General features: G+C 36.7%; 1 protein-coding gene across 2 annotated transcripts; it reads left to right on the plus strand.

The window, feature by feature from the left end:
• The first annotated feature begins 3,567 nt into the window (after positions 1-3,567).
• Positions 3,568-5,597, plus strand: LOC121296020 (chromobox protein homolog 8-like). 2 transcript variants are annotated; one of them, XM_041221155.1, is made up of 5 exons: positions 3,568-3,717; positions 3,836-3,879; positions 3,975-4,040; positions 4,151-4,217; positions 4,594-5,597. In XM_041221155.1, exons 1-5 carry the CDS (start codon positions 3,649-3,651, stop codon positions 5,461-5,463), a joined length of 1,116 nt encoding a protein of 371 aa, XP_041077089.1. In that variant the 5' UTR covers positions 3,568-3,648; the 3' UTR covers positions 5,464-5,597. The 2 variants fall into 2 exon arrangements, with proteins under 2 accessions (XP_041077089.1, XP_041077091.1); XM_041221157.1 differs by lacking the exon at positions 4,151-4,217 and having other exon boundaries at positions 3,975-4,086.
• The last annotated feature ends 7,660 nt before the right edge of the window (positions 5,598-13,257 follow it).

The following is a 13,257-nucleotide window of genomic DNA, read 5'->3' on the forward strand; positions in this document are numbered from 1 at the left end:
CAAAATCGATAGCCGACTGCATCCTGGATCTGATTTTAAGCAAAAGTTGCCTATGTGGATGTTTATCAAAAGGGGGGTTAATCGGTTTGCAGAAATAGTCGATAATAGCTGAATACAAGGAAAAATAGATGCATGAAATGTATTAACTTAATTGATTGATTTGAATTAATTGATTAATTCATGACTTGTTATTTTTTATTAAATGTCCCCAAACTTTATTTGACATGCTTTTTATTTCATATATTTGACAAAATGCACAATATCAAAACAAACTGAGTTTCTGGTATATGACTACATTGATTGGAATTGAACTTCTATATATATATATATATATATATATATATATATATATATATATATATATATATATATATATATATATATATATATGTGTGTGTGTGTGTGTGTGTGTGTGTGTAGATATCTTTGTAAAATGAGCTTTCTATATTGCTTTTATTTTGCCATCACGGTCTTTATAATTTTGCATTAGGTATAGCTCGAGGGGTAGTTGGGAAAATTTGAATTTCATTTAATGTTTCAGTGCTGATGAAACGTTCTTCATTCCTTATGTATTTTTTTCTTCAGAAGAGGATGACTATTAGCTGCTATTAAAAAAAAAAAAAAAAAAAAAAAAAAAAAAAACAGGCAAAACCACCACAACTAAGTAGTTGAGCTGATAGAATAACGCAGGCTATTTTTAGGGTTCTCATAAAATGTGAACCCGTGTCTGTCTGTTTGTCATACTCTACATGGCAACCCCGATCAATGTCTTGCTTCTTCTTAGTCTTCTGTGTCTCCTACAGACCTTTCTGATAGAATTTTCTCTTAATCCGATAAACAGTTAATTTTAAAATGTAATCATATAACACTGTATATCGAGATCACAATGGAAAATAAAATATGTTAAAAGATTTCACAGGATTTTTTATTTTTTTTTCCAGCAATGGGAGTCTGTAGCACAACCTGTAACTTGAATGCCAAGGTCATCCAGCCCTATGTGTCTAAAATGAAATACGAGAAACCACTTGAAATGTTTTTAAAACACTTGGCACATGCAGTTTTCCGTGATCATACAAAGTGATTTGAGCAACAGTGTTTAAACCGCGAGCAGCTACGCCTCCTAGTGTAAATATAACTTTGAAAATGCTTATTACGTTTTTAAAAAACAAAACACTTTAACTCTGCAGACTTCATACGCAGCAAAATAAACTGTGCGTCATATATACAGGCAATATAAATGATTATGTTAATATTCGTGTTTAAGTTTTAAACGTTTACAGTGCAGTAGTTTTCTTTGCCGTGAAATGTTTGAAATGAAATGTTATTTTAGGTTTAGTTATTTTTGCATTCAGACGTTTTACAACAAATTCGCTGAAATCAGAACGTTTGCGTCAATTTAATAGAATAAAAAAATAAAATGAAAAAATCCTGACACAAATGAACACAGACAATCGGAAAGAACAATTTAATATAAAATGGCATGTTTTAGCTTATTCGTTAAACAATTATTACAAACATTTTGTTAATCAAATAAAATCATTCAGTGTGGTTAAATGAAGTTATGTTTGCGGACTATAAAAATTAACACAACCTTTATAAAAATAATGCTTATATATATATATATAATATATATATATATATATATATATATATATATATATATATATATATATATATATATATATTGCGTTTTGCGTTACATGTACGTCAGGGTGGTGCCGGTGGCCAGAACAGTATAGAACGTGCATGCTGCGATTAAATTCCACTGGTATGGACCTGGCAAGCTCAGATTCTGATATGCAAACATCATTTTATTGTGCAGTACAAACCATACAATAATGCGTCTCAATTTTAGAATTCTTATTTGGTTCAGGGGAAAAAAATAGGGAATTAGTAGGCTACCAAATAATTTCGAAATAAATTATAATGAAAAAACATGCAACGCGTAATGCAATACAAGACCATAAATACATAATCGATTTAATAATGATTCAAACAAATTACAATTATTTAATTAAAGCAAACTACACATTTCAACTTTTCTAGGCAAAAGCAAATAAAAGCACGTCATCTTTTTTTGTTATCTGTACTCTAAAAACATATTTTATTACTCGTCTTTCAGATTTCTCAAAATTCCTTGAACTCTTCTGATTAATCTTTCCTATTAATAAACAACGAAATTAACTAGAAAACTCATACAAACATTTAGGCACAGCCTACACTGAAAAAAATAAAATATAACAATCGACAGGGGTACCATACAAAGACAATATGCAACACAAATCCCCAGTAAATAAAAGCATATTTAATTAATATTTTATTATTTTTGTAGTTAGTTATTCGGCGAGTTTGCTACATATATAACCCATAATATTCCAACAGGGATTTCTTTATGAGAGTTCTATGTTAAATTGTTTTAAATCAATCAATCAATCAATCGATAAGTCAGTAAAAAGCCATGTTTCACCTTTTGGAGTCAAACGCAAATATCTGTATTTCATTTTCATTCAAAACTTGCAACATAAGAAATATAGCATTGGTATGTTCGTCTTCGTGTTTGTCAGTCCTGACTTATATTACCTGTTTTAAGTAATGCTTTTTAAAGGATAGTGACCAGCTGGTTATTTCAGCTCCTTGGAAATCTAGTTGCTTTTATGGATGCTTAAAGAAAACGTAGATATCAAAACCATAACAAGCCAGAAAGTTGTTTATATATATATATATATATTATGTTAATCTTTAATATGTAGCTAGCAAAGTTTTTACAGAGGTCTAGCAGTATAAGAGGCGGGTTCTTTATAATGTGACTTTTCGTTCCGCAAGTTCCTCAGAGATTTTTTTTCACGCGTTGGTTTTTAAAATTCCAAATCCATTTTTTTTTATTTATTTATTTTTGCTGCACTTTGCTACACCTAAATTATATTCCCTTTTATGCATGTGCCGATTCAGTATTTTTTATAGACTACTTAAATGTGTGTTTATTTTTTTTTTTTTTTGTGAATATAGGTTTTATTCCCAAACTAAAATGGATGACGATAGGCCAGATTTAATAATATATTGTTTCAGTGTAGTTTACAAAAAAAAAAAAAAAAAAACAGATCCATAGTACGCTTAAACTGTTATCGGCCAGCACACAGTCAACCCGATCCAAAGATATCCTCACAGTTCAAAAGTCATATGCACAGCACTGGAAGGAGGGTTATGATGTTATGGGTAGGTAGTCTATGACCTTACAACCTCTTATGGATATGGAGCGACTACCCTGGGACCAGTGATTGTGCATGTAATTGACCGGTCAGAAATAGCGCACAGGTGAATAGTATCTCATTATTTCGCCGTCTCGTTTTGGCGTGGCATGTTTTCCAGCAGTTTTAGTATTTCGAGCTTAGTATATCATGACCCTACAACATAAGCCTCTGCATGAACGTCATTTCCTTACACTGGAAAGCCCAGCCAAGCACCGCCTCCTCGCTTAGCAACCAACTCACGTAGCAACCAGACGACCAATGGACTCCGGCAAAGAAACGTTCCTCCGACAGCACTGCCTTAGCAACAAGTAAAATAGGTGGTGACGTCTGCGAGTCGGTATTATGGGCTGTCTGGTATAAGCAGCGGTTGAAAAAAAAAAAGCAAGATATCCGAGTAAACATGGAGCTCTCAGCTGTAGGGGAGCGAGTGTTCGCTGCCGAATCCATCATTAAACAGAGGATTAGAAAAGTAAGTGACAGCCAATTTTCAATTCCCATCACAGCATCACAGCTTTTATAATGCTGAACCGCTTTCTTGTAATACCTTGCTGGTTTCTGATTCACATTCTCCGTTTAATTGCACATAGGGGCGAATGGAATACCTGGTCAAGTGGAAGGGCTGGTCTCAGAAGTAAGTGGCTTGTCTGGTCATCTGCCGTTACAAATTTCTGATGCAATGTCAATCGGGTAGAGGTATTAACATAATTCGTTTCTGATTGCGTTCAGGTACAGCACCTGGGAACCTGAGGAAAACATCCTGGATGCCCGCCTGTTCGCAGCGTTTGAAGAAAGGTACTGCAGGCCTTTGCAAAAAGCATACAGTTTATATACAGTCAATGTACGTGTATTTTACATCGTTTTGAATATAAGATATGTGCAAATCCACACTGATAATTTTACAGGGAACGTGAAAGGGAGCTGTTTGGTCCTAAAAAGCGGGGACCAAAACCCAAAACGTTTCTGTTAAAGGTAACTCTTAATTATAAAAGTGTTTTTCATATACAGTAGTACGTATTAGCCTACAAACTCACATTTAATTGCACTTTTTTTTTTAAATCGCGTTTTATATTTTAAACAAAGCTATGGGGAGAATCAAATGTATTACCAAAAGTAAAAAAATAAAAAAAAAAAATAAAAAGTTTTGTATGTCATTTTGTATTATTACTAGCCTATATGAGATCAATTACAACCACCCATTGTCTATTAAAGTTGCTATGCATGATATAACGTATCGTACACCATAATGCCATACCATTACAAAGTAATATTGTTAAACTGATCAGTAAACTGTTATTACTGAGTTTATTGACTGTTCCAATGTGGCGTTGTTGCTGTTGTCTTGTAGGCACAAGCCAAGGCCAAAGCTAAGACATATGAATTCAGAAGTGATGCAGCTCGGGGGATTCGAGTCCCTTACCAAGGAGGGATTGATCCAGATCCTGGTATCCCTCCCAGGTCCCGAGAAGGGTTGAGAAGGATCGTCCCGACCATTCTGCCTCCTGGCAGCATCAACAGAGGAGAAAGTGTTAGAAGCAGCAGGGCTGTAGATACCTTGCGAGATAAAAAACAAACCGACCCTCAAAAACTGATCGCAGAAGGAGTACGAGTGCCTAAAAAACGAGGACCCAAACCTGGCAAATCCCGTTTTAAAAATAACGCAGCGAGTTTAGTCACAGAGGCTCCCAAAAAAAGTAAACTGGACGATCTTGGGGAAAGTGCGGGAAATTACCAGTGTTTGAAAGCAGGAAATCCCGATGGAACTACCTCCGAGAAGACTGGACCAGGTTTAAGTGTGATTCAGTTGGCCAGGTGGCAGCAAGGTGAACCAGTTTCTGGTCACAAACATGGACGAGGGGCACAGAGTGGCAGCACCCATAAATATGGTACAGAAAGCAGTATTAACCTGGCCAAATCAGGCTTAGATGTGCCTAGGACTAAGTATAGAGTAGAAAATACTGGGTCCCCACACCACAGAAGGAAGCATGTCTCGAGAAACAGTACCTATGCGCCCATCAATAATTCTTCAAGTTCAAAACCATCCCTTATTGCCAACATACCAGTGTCGAGAATACTAGGGGAGCCAGAAGAAGAATCCTGGAGCCCGTCTTTGAAGAACCTGGAGAAAGTTGTTGTAACAGACGTAACAACAAACTTTCTGACCGTAACCATCAAAGAAAGCAGCACGGATGAAGGGTTCTTTAAGGAGAAAATATAAAAATAATAATGATTTAAAAAACAAACAAACAAAAAAAAAACCATGAGGATGTTATTTATATTCTGAAGTGAAAATACATTTTGAATTTCAGTCTTACAGAAAAAAGTACATTTGAAAAAAAAAAAAAAAAAAAAAAAAAAAAAAAAATTTTATATGATTGTACATAGATCAAATATATATTATATATAAACATGTAAATGCAAAAATAGTTTATTTAATGTGTCGACCAAAATGTTGGAACCATTTCCAAGCTATATAAATTGAACTGCTATATAGGACGCCCAGTATTAACTCTGTTGCATGCTATAAAAAATAAGCTGTATAGATATTACAAATGTGTGCATAAAATGCAAATGATCAGATATATAGCCTTACATTTTGAATTGTAGCAATATGTGTTGGTATGCAGTCATGGTTACATACAAATACACGATTTTCTGTTTATTACCTATGCATGCAAAATGTCTATTTTATAGTTACATTTCAAGGAGCCTGTGGTAGCTGATTTAACAGATTGTACCAGTAAATTAGTACTAGTACCAAAGAACGGGTTGTATAAATGTTGCAAGGTTCTAAGGAAATGTGTCATTTGTATTAACATATGACTAAGCTTAATTCAATGTCATAGCTTGTTTGGTTTGTTTACATTTTTTACTTAAGGCTTAGGATCCTCTTTTACATATAACAGGGTTAGAAACTCCCGCTCGCCCGAGGCAAATTAAATCTGATGCTTACTAGTTAATGTCTGAGTCTCAATAGTCCTCTGGGTGAGTACTTAAAACAAATGTACACATATACTCTCTCATTCAGTATTGTGTTAAAAAAAAATGCAGGGAAGTCAATTTTCTAACGAGGTGTAGCAGTGGTGAATAAGCATTCACAAATAATCGGAACTGAAACCTCCCTTCATCTCCCCTGCAATGCCAACCCCACTTAATGATATTTTACGTTTGTGTTCTCCCTCTGAGCGGGATGCAAAGTTCATCGATTTGAATACTAACAAGGTCAAACAGTAGGCCACGTTTTACTAAACATTTAAAAATTAATAAACAATTACCCTAATGAACATTATCGTAGTATGTTGCTTAAAACAAAATAACACAATATATTCAGAATAAAGTTGAGTTCTTATCTATAAACAGTAACGTGTTTAAAACTTGGGACTCGCTGTCTGTAGCTTGGTATTGTATACATTATCGTCAGCATAGTTTAAGTGATTGGAAGCTGAAATTAGATTTTTAAAGCATACTTTTCTTATACTAATACGGTATTGTTGAGTGATAATCATTTTGTTTGAAAACCAGGCTTTAAATCACTGACAGTAGGTGCTCAGGTGGTGATTCCTTGAGTGCTCCAGGGCTGAAGCAATGGGGGAAAATAAGGTCCTGCATAGTACAAATAAATTACCTGTTCTGTCAAATCATACTGTGGATGCTTCACAAACAGAACTGTTATACAAAGTCTCCTAGCTTTCTTGAAAATATCTTCGTTTCCCTTGTTTCTCTTTCGTATTTGTTATGCTCTCATTAGTATCTAAACCTAGTAGATACAGTGTCTGTCAGTTCTGGCAGATTCTACTGTACTTGCTGAAGTGGTTTTCTCCCTCTGCTAAAAAAAAAAAAAAAAAAAAAAATAGCCACCTAACTACTGACCTTAACTTGGGACACAGGGTGACCCACAGGGTGTCTGGTGCTGTCATTGTCAGTTTTTTCAGCACACAGTACATTAGTCGCTCAGTAATGAGTTGCAACCAGGTGACTGATTGATCTGTATGAGTATTTATGAAGGTGCTTTATAAAAAACAAAAAACAAAACTGTAAATCTAAATTTATGATAGTGTTTATTTTTTAGCAAAATAAAATGTAAGCCTTTTTTTAGGGACCCCAACTGTTGTTGTTGATTCCAATTTAGGCACTTCACATAAGGACTAGCAGGTTTCAAAAGGTACTAGTCTTTTGGTCTAGTAGCACAATATTGTTAGTTTCTAACCCTGCATAGCTTAGCGCAGTTCGAGGGGCATGTAGCTGGGGATCTCTAATTAGTCTGTAATTCCCTATTTAAGCCCTGATCACCTGCACTCCTGCTGTCTATTGTTTTCGTTGTAGCAAACGCACAGAGGCCAACATGCACGCTCCAGCTTAAATGTCTTCGCTTCTATCTAAACTTTGTTGCCCCGCTACTTTCATGCAGGTCACTTCTCTGCACAGCGCTGCCAAGATATTATCAATTATTTTCCTACCTGCTCCGGTGATACTTCTTATTATTTAGCTTCCCTATTTGGCCACAGGAGTTTCAACAGTGCCATTCAAAGCGCAGCATTAGAAAGACTGTCCCTCTGCTAAACTTTCAAAGTTCCTCCAACAAAACATCGACATTCCCTCATCAGAGATTGCCTTGCCTTAGCTCTATTTAAATCTAGCACAAAGCTTTATAAGCTGAATCTCTGTTTACTCCTTGCCTGCAATCAAGCACCTCTCCCCCGCTCCCCACTTAGCACCTGCTCCCACAGAGCCACCACAATTTACTGTTCCATTAGAAGATCCGGTCTTGGACCTCCATCAGGTATGTTCAACGTTTTAAAGACCTACCCAGCCCAGTACAAACTCTGTTCAACCAGTGGCAGCTTGTGACTTTAATGGGTCTCATAACATACTCTAACGACACTGTTGTACTGTAACTCTTCCACCTTACAGACTCTGGTTCCCAGCCCTCATCAAGTGTCTATGGGGAGTGGTAAGTTGCCATGGTGACTAGGCAGCTTCATCAGGCAATGCGAATCTGTGCCTCAGTATTGCAATCTTCTGGCTCCTGCGGCTGCGCTTTTGCTACTTTTCAGTGAGTTTAGCTGACATCTTAATACTGCAGGCTCATCTTGTAGACCTATGTTAACTTATTTATATACATCACTAACTGTTCTAAATCAATTAGGAGAATGCCTGGAGTTATGAAACCCAAATCTGAATGTGAGTTCACCTTTTCCATTCCAAGCAGACACGATAGTAGCAAACCACTGATTGATCCTGTACTATTAAACATGTAGGGTGGCTGGCATCTCATCTCTCTGCGCTTGTTTCCAGAATGGAACACAAAGGGCGCTGGCCTTCCTCAGCAATTGATTCTTATATTCGTTCTGCTCCAGCTGCCACCTCAGTTCTCAGTTCCAGCACTCCCCTTGCCTCTACTTTCAGTATCTAAGTTACGTCAGCCGGTCCCGTCTGCTTCCGTCTCATGAACTGTCATTGAGGTGACGTGTTCTGCAATACATAAAATCTGCATCTCCCTGTTTTTCAACAGTTTCAGTCACAGTGGGGAAGATAGTAGGTCTGACAAACTTTGATAGTGACAGGAGATCCTGTATACTACAGAGAAACAGACCTTAACCAACAGTTAAGAACACTAACCATCTTACTATGTTGGGTGGTTGCCTTCTTGGATGCCCTTGATATCCCTTTTTTCAGCGGCAAGGTATCTCCCCAGCAGGAAACCCTCAGACCCTCTGTCCATTGATTCAGAATCAATCACAGCCTGATCAAGAATATGGAGCGGGTCCTCTTCTGGGGTGGATTCTTACAGTCTTTCATCCTTCTCTGATATAGTTGCAGCCCATTCTAAAATTGCTAGTATGCCCGGAGTGGGGGCTTTCTGTTCGCCAGGGCCACCAGTGGTTTTCCCCCCTAATCAGCCTCAAGGGTTTTTTTCCTCTTGACTGAGTGGCAGGTATTCACATATTCACACCTACTAATAATAATTCCTAACCACCTCTTTTTTCCTGTTTTTCCTAGCCTTTTGTATATGTTTTGCATTGGCATGTGTTTTTTGTCTCACGGTGCAGGTGTTTCGCGGAGAGCCAGGGGTCCATACTTTGGGGGGCAAGTGATCTCACATCCCCAACCTCAGGCTCAAGCATTCGAAGAGCCTGGTAACAACGATTAATCGTATTGCTTGATTTTTTTTTACTTTAAATACAGAAAACAATATCTATCAAAACAGTGCAACGCCATTATTATAGATAACTTTACACTCACCTGCACTCTTTCATTTAACCTTCTGACAGCAGGTAAAGTTTTTATTTGTTTAATATTTCTTGCTTCACACAGCCCCGCCCAGTTAGACTCAAAAGCCAATCAGCTGCTGCATAGGTCTGATTGATGGAAACGATCCTCGCAGGCATTTGTGTACTTTTAGTAACAGCTAAGTAAAATAATTCAGTTAATTTAGCGACAGTTCGCACAATTCACACTCACTTTACTGAATGCATTGCAGTTTAGAGAGGTGAGTTACAAAACCTGACATTAATTAAAGTGTCCCGAGATTCTGGAGTCAGTTGGCAACCCTACTCTCAGATCCGGTAACATGGGTTGAAACGTCATTAAGAAAATAGTGGGTCATGGCAAATGCGCAGCTCTCCTTTCTTGTAAAGGTAAAGTAAACGATTCTGTATTTTGACGTTTCTGACGTTTGACGTTTCAGGGTTATATTTCCATTCGGTAATAAAAAATACTATTAACTAAAAAAAGGCCCAAAACTATAGATTGTGCGCGTGCCTTGTTAGTAGCAGCCAGTCTGTTTTTCATTCAAGTTTCCTTCAGTTTTCTTGACAGATTTTGTAGATTCGGTATTCGGACGAATCTTTTGAGATGGATTCGGTATTCGGCCGAAACCCAAAAACTTGGATTCGGTGCATCCCTATAAATAAATACGAAATCCACAAAAGACTGGCCTTGCATAGTAAACTGACTCTGTATCACTCATCTATTAGGTTTTAAATCTGTTTAAATAGATATTATGAATGAGGCTTTTGAAATTTCTTTGTATATTTATTTAGATAAACCCTAGAATCATAACTCTTTCATCCTATTTAATGGTATTGTATTTTGAATGAAAGCTATATGGATTATGTTTGTATTTTTGAGTTTATCAGATTGTTTCGATTCAGATCACTTCAATTTGTGAAACATCGACATGTGTTGTATTTGGTTAGCTAAATAACTTATACAAATCTTCAAATACTGCTTATATTGTGAGATCAGAAATGCTACATGGCGTGTGTGTCACCTTTCCTCTCTCATATGAACACATTCGTTATTCGTGTTTCACATTTCTATAAGCATTGGTCTAAAATACCATTTTGTTATGAACTACTGAATTACGATATGATATCTGTATGTGTGTGTGTGTGTACGTATACTGATTACTGATACTGATTTTGAGAAGAAAAGTTTCCGATCCCTACCAACCATAGTGGAACGCGACAGTGGTTATAAGAATAATGCTATAGCGTACCATACATGTATCCTATAGCTTAAACTGGGGCTGATAATTTTAATTATAAGAAAAGAATATGGTAACGTATACTTTTTGAAACCGACTGTTTAACAATACTAAATAGCAAAATGTTTCCAGTCATGAGCCTAAATAAAAACGCAGTTATCCACTTTATCAAGGTGCATTAGGTGTTACTGAGACCCCGCTTTGGGTAAGTTAGAACTCCGGTACATTGAGATTTTCTCTGGAACCAGTACTGGAAAATTTCTGAAAATGTAATGTATGTACATGGGCTGAGAACGGGTTTCAAGAGAGAACAAGAAGAGTTTACTCACGAGGACTCCTCTACAGCAGAAACATGAGACTTGCACGCGTGGTACAAACTATTCCTTACAACGTTCACTTCTGTGGATTAACGATTTGAACAAGCTGATGTTCCGTTAACCTGACTTCTCGAGTCGGGCTTGCAAATTACGCGTCTGGCGTAGTATAGGAGACAGTTTGCTAGCACAAACATGACCATGTTCAGTAAATATACAGTGCATCATTTCCTGTGCAAGTATGTCTTTGTGTAAACTAATTTGAAATACGGTAGCTTGATGTACTTCATTCCCATATTATTTGGTGTCTGTGATGTACCTCCGCAAGTTCAGTAGCTGTACTAATTTTATCAACCGATAAGTTAGTTGATAATCGATTTTACTTTAAGTAACAACGTGGCAAGGAGGCTCACAAAACTGTAGATGTTTGTTACATAAAAACAAATTAAACAAACAAACAAACAATACACATCATTGCAATCACAATATAATTATGAATGATGCATCCGCAAAATGCGCAACGAAATAAAACATCTGTAGAGCAGTACTATAAAAGAGGGACACCGCGCACAGCTTATGATCCTGTGATCCAGTTGACCACACATGTTGACAATGATAGATGTGTGTTTATTTAACCTTTTAGTGTTCTTTTCGTTAGCTCTACGGCAAAGTTGAGTTAACCAGTAGCCCACCACGAATAGCTTTACATCGGCACATCCTTGAGAACTCCAGACGGGTGCGTACAGTTTCCACACAGGTGTATATTCAGATGTCTATAATAAAAGGGAATGTTTGTTAACTGCATAAGTTTGGATAAGATATACCGTTTACACACTGCAAGCGTGTTAAAATTACTAGAGATGGCGCCCGATTCTTATCCTCCTGTGTTCGGTTTAGACTGCCAAAGCCACCATTTTATAACAAATGTGACAAACCAACCATTCGTGCAGAAAAAAAAGAGTACATTTTGACAAAAAGAAATGTGCACCGTATGTCAATAAAGGCATACCAAACGTGCCAATTTGGAATTACAAGTCGGTCCAGTGTTTTAGGAAGAGTAATAGGTTGGATAATTTGTAGGGGTTTCAGTGGTCTGTATCTTTCAACAAACTACCAACACCATCACATATTGTGTTTCGTTTCAGTTCTTCTGCATACGTTTTCTTTAAAAGTATTTTCCAATATTTGTGTCAATATGATTAATTAAATACGCGGTTTTAACTTGAGAAATTTTTCCAAATAACTGCCGTACTTTTTGCACGATGTGGTCACATAATTAGAAAACTACTGACATGACTCAAATTGTGAAAATTACGTTAACGTTTTATTGGTTCATTTCTTGCAGGTCTTTAGAAGACATTATCTTTTAAGTCGGACTTTAAATTCAGACATTATCACTGGTTTGTTATGGAGAATGATAACAATCACAGAATAGGACGTGAAATAGCTTCCAGGCTCCGATGAACTATTCACAGAACATGATTGTTATACCGCCTTAATTTCAGACTATTGGGTAGACTTTTGGATGACAACACATTCTTAAGCTTGCCATTAGTCTCGTGTCGATGGTTTGCCAGTGTAAACATACGATTCTCAATGAATAACCAGCTGTTAAGAGGCAGATAAGCATGTGTGCCATATTTTAGCCTAACGGCGCTGTCAAATACCTGATAAGGCTACATTCCAGGCAAAAGAATGCTGCTAGACTCCACGAATGCGGGTCAGTCACGTCACATGTATAACCAGACATTGTGACACCATTCTTCACATAATTCGTTTCGTTTTAGTTGGAATCTTAATTTTGATTTTACATCCGTGGTCGAGTAGAGCTGAGTTTCAGGCCAGAGCAAATGGCAGTAACAACAGTTTTTGTGTGTCTTTCTGTTCCCTCTGAAATGGCTTTCTTCTGGTTTAGTTGAGTTGGATGGTAGTTGTTTATTTGGCTATTGGCATCTATGGTTTTCAGGAAGACATACTGGTAGTTTTTTTTAATGCCTAGGACTATGTTAAATAAATAATTACTTAATAGCAGGAAGTCAGTATAAAACAAAACCTATTAATGTCATAAAACAGCAATATCCATACTGTGCTATTCATCTTTTAAATGTTGTGTTTGATAAAGTTCACAGTATCTGAACCCTATGCAAAATAAACATATAAAAGATTGAATTCACACGTACATAATAATAAATAATGAGGATAATGCATT

The sequence above is a fragment of the Polyodon spathula genome, chromosome 21 (assembly GCF_017654505.1).
Source record: "Polyodon spathula isolate WHYD16114869_AA chromosome 21, ASM1765450v1, whole genome shotgun sequence".
Classification (NCBI taxonomy): domain Eukaryota; kingdom Metazoa; phylum Chordata; class Actinopteri; order Acipenseriformes; family Polyodontidae; genus Polyodon; species Polyodon spathula.

What these genes read in the sequence shown, in the direction of transcription:
- LOC121296020 (XM_041221155.1), top strand. Translation starts at nt 3,649, where the DNA reads ATGGAGCTCTCAGCTGTAGGGGAGCGAGTGTTCGCTGCCGAATCCATC. An exon ending in TTAAACAGAGGATTAGAAAA is followed by an intron (nt 3,718 to 3,835) that starts GTAAGTGACAGC and finishes AATTGCACATAG; the next exon opens with GGGCGAATGGAATACCTGGT. An exon ending in TGGAAGGGCTGGTCTCAGAA is followed by an intron (nt 3,880 to 3,974) that starts GTAAGTGGCTTG and finishes GATTGCGTTCAG; the next exon opens with GTACAGCACCTGGGAACCTG.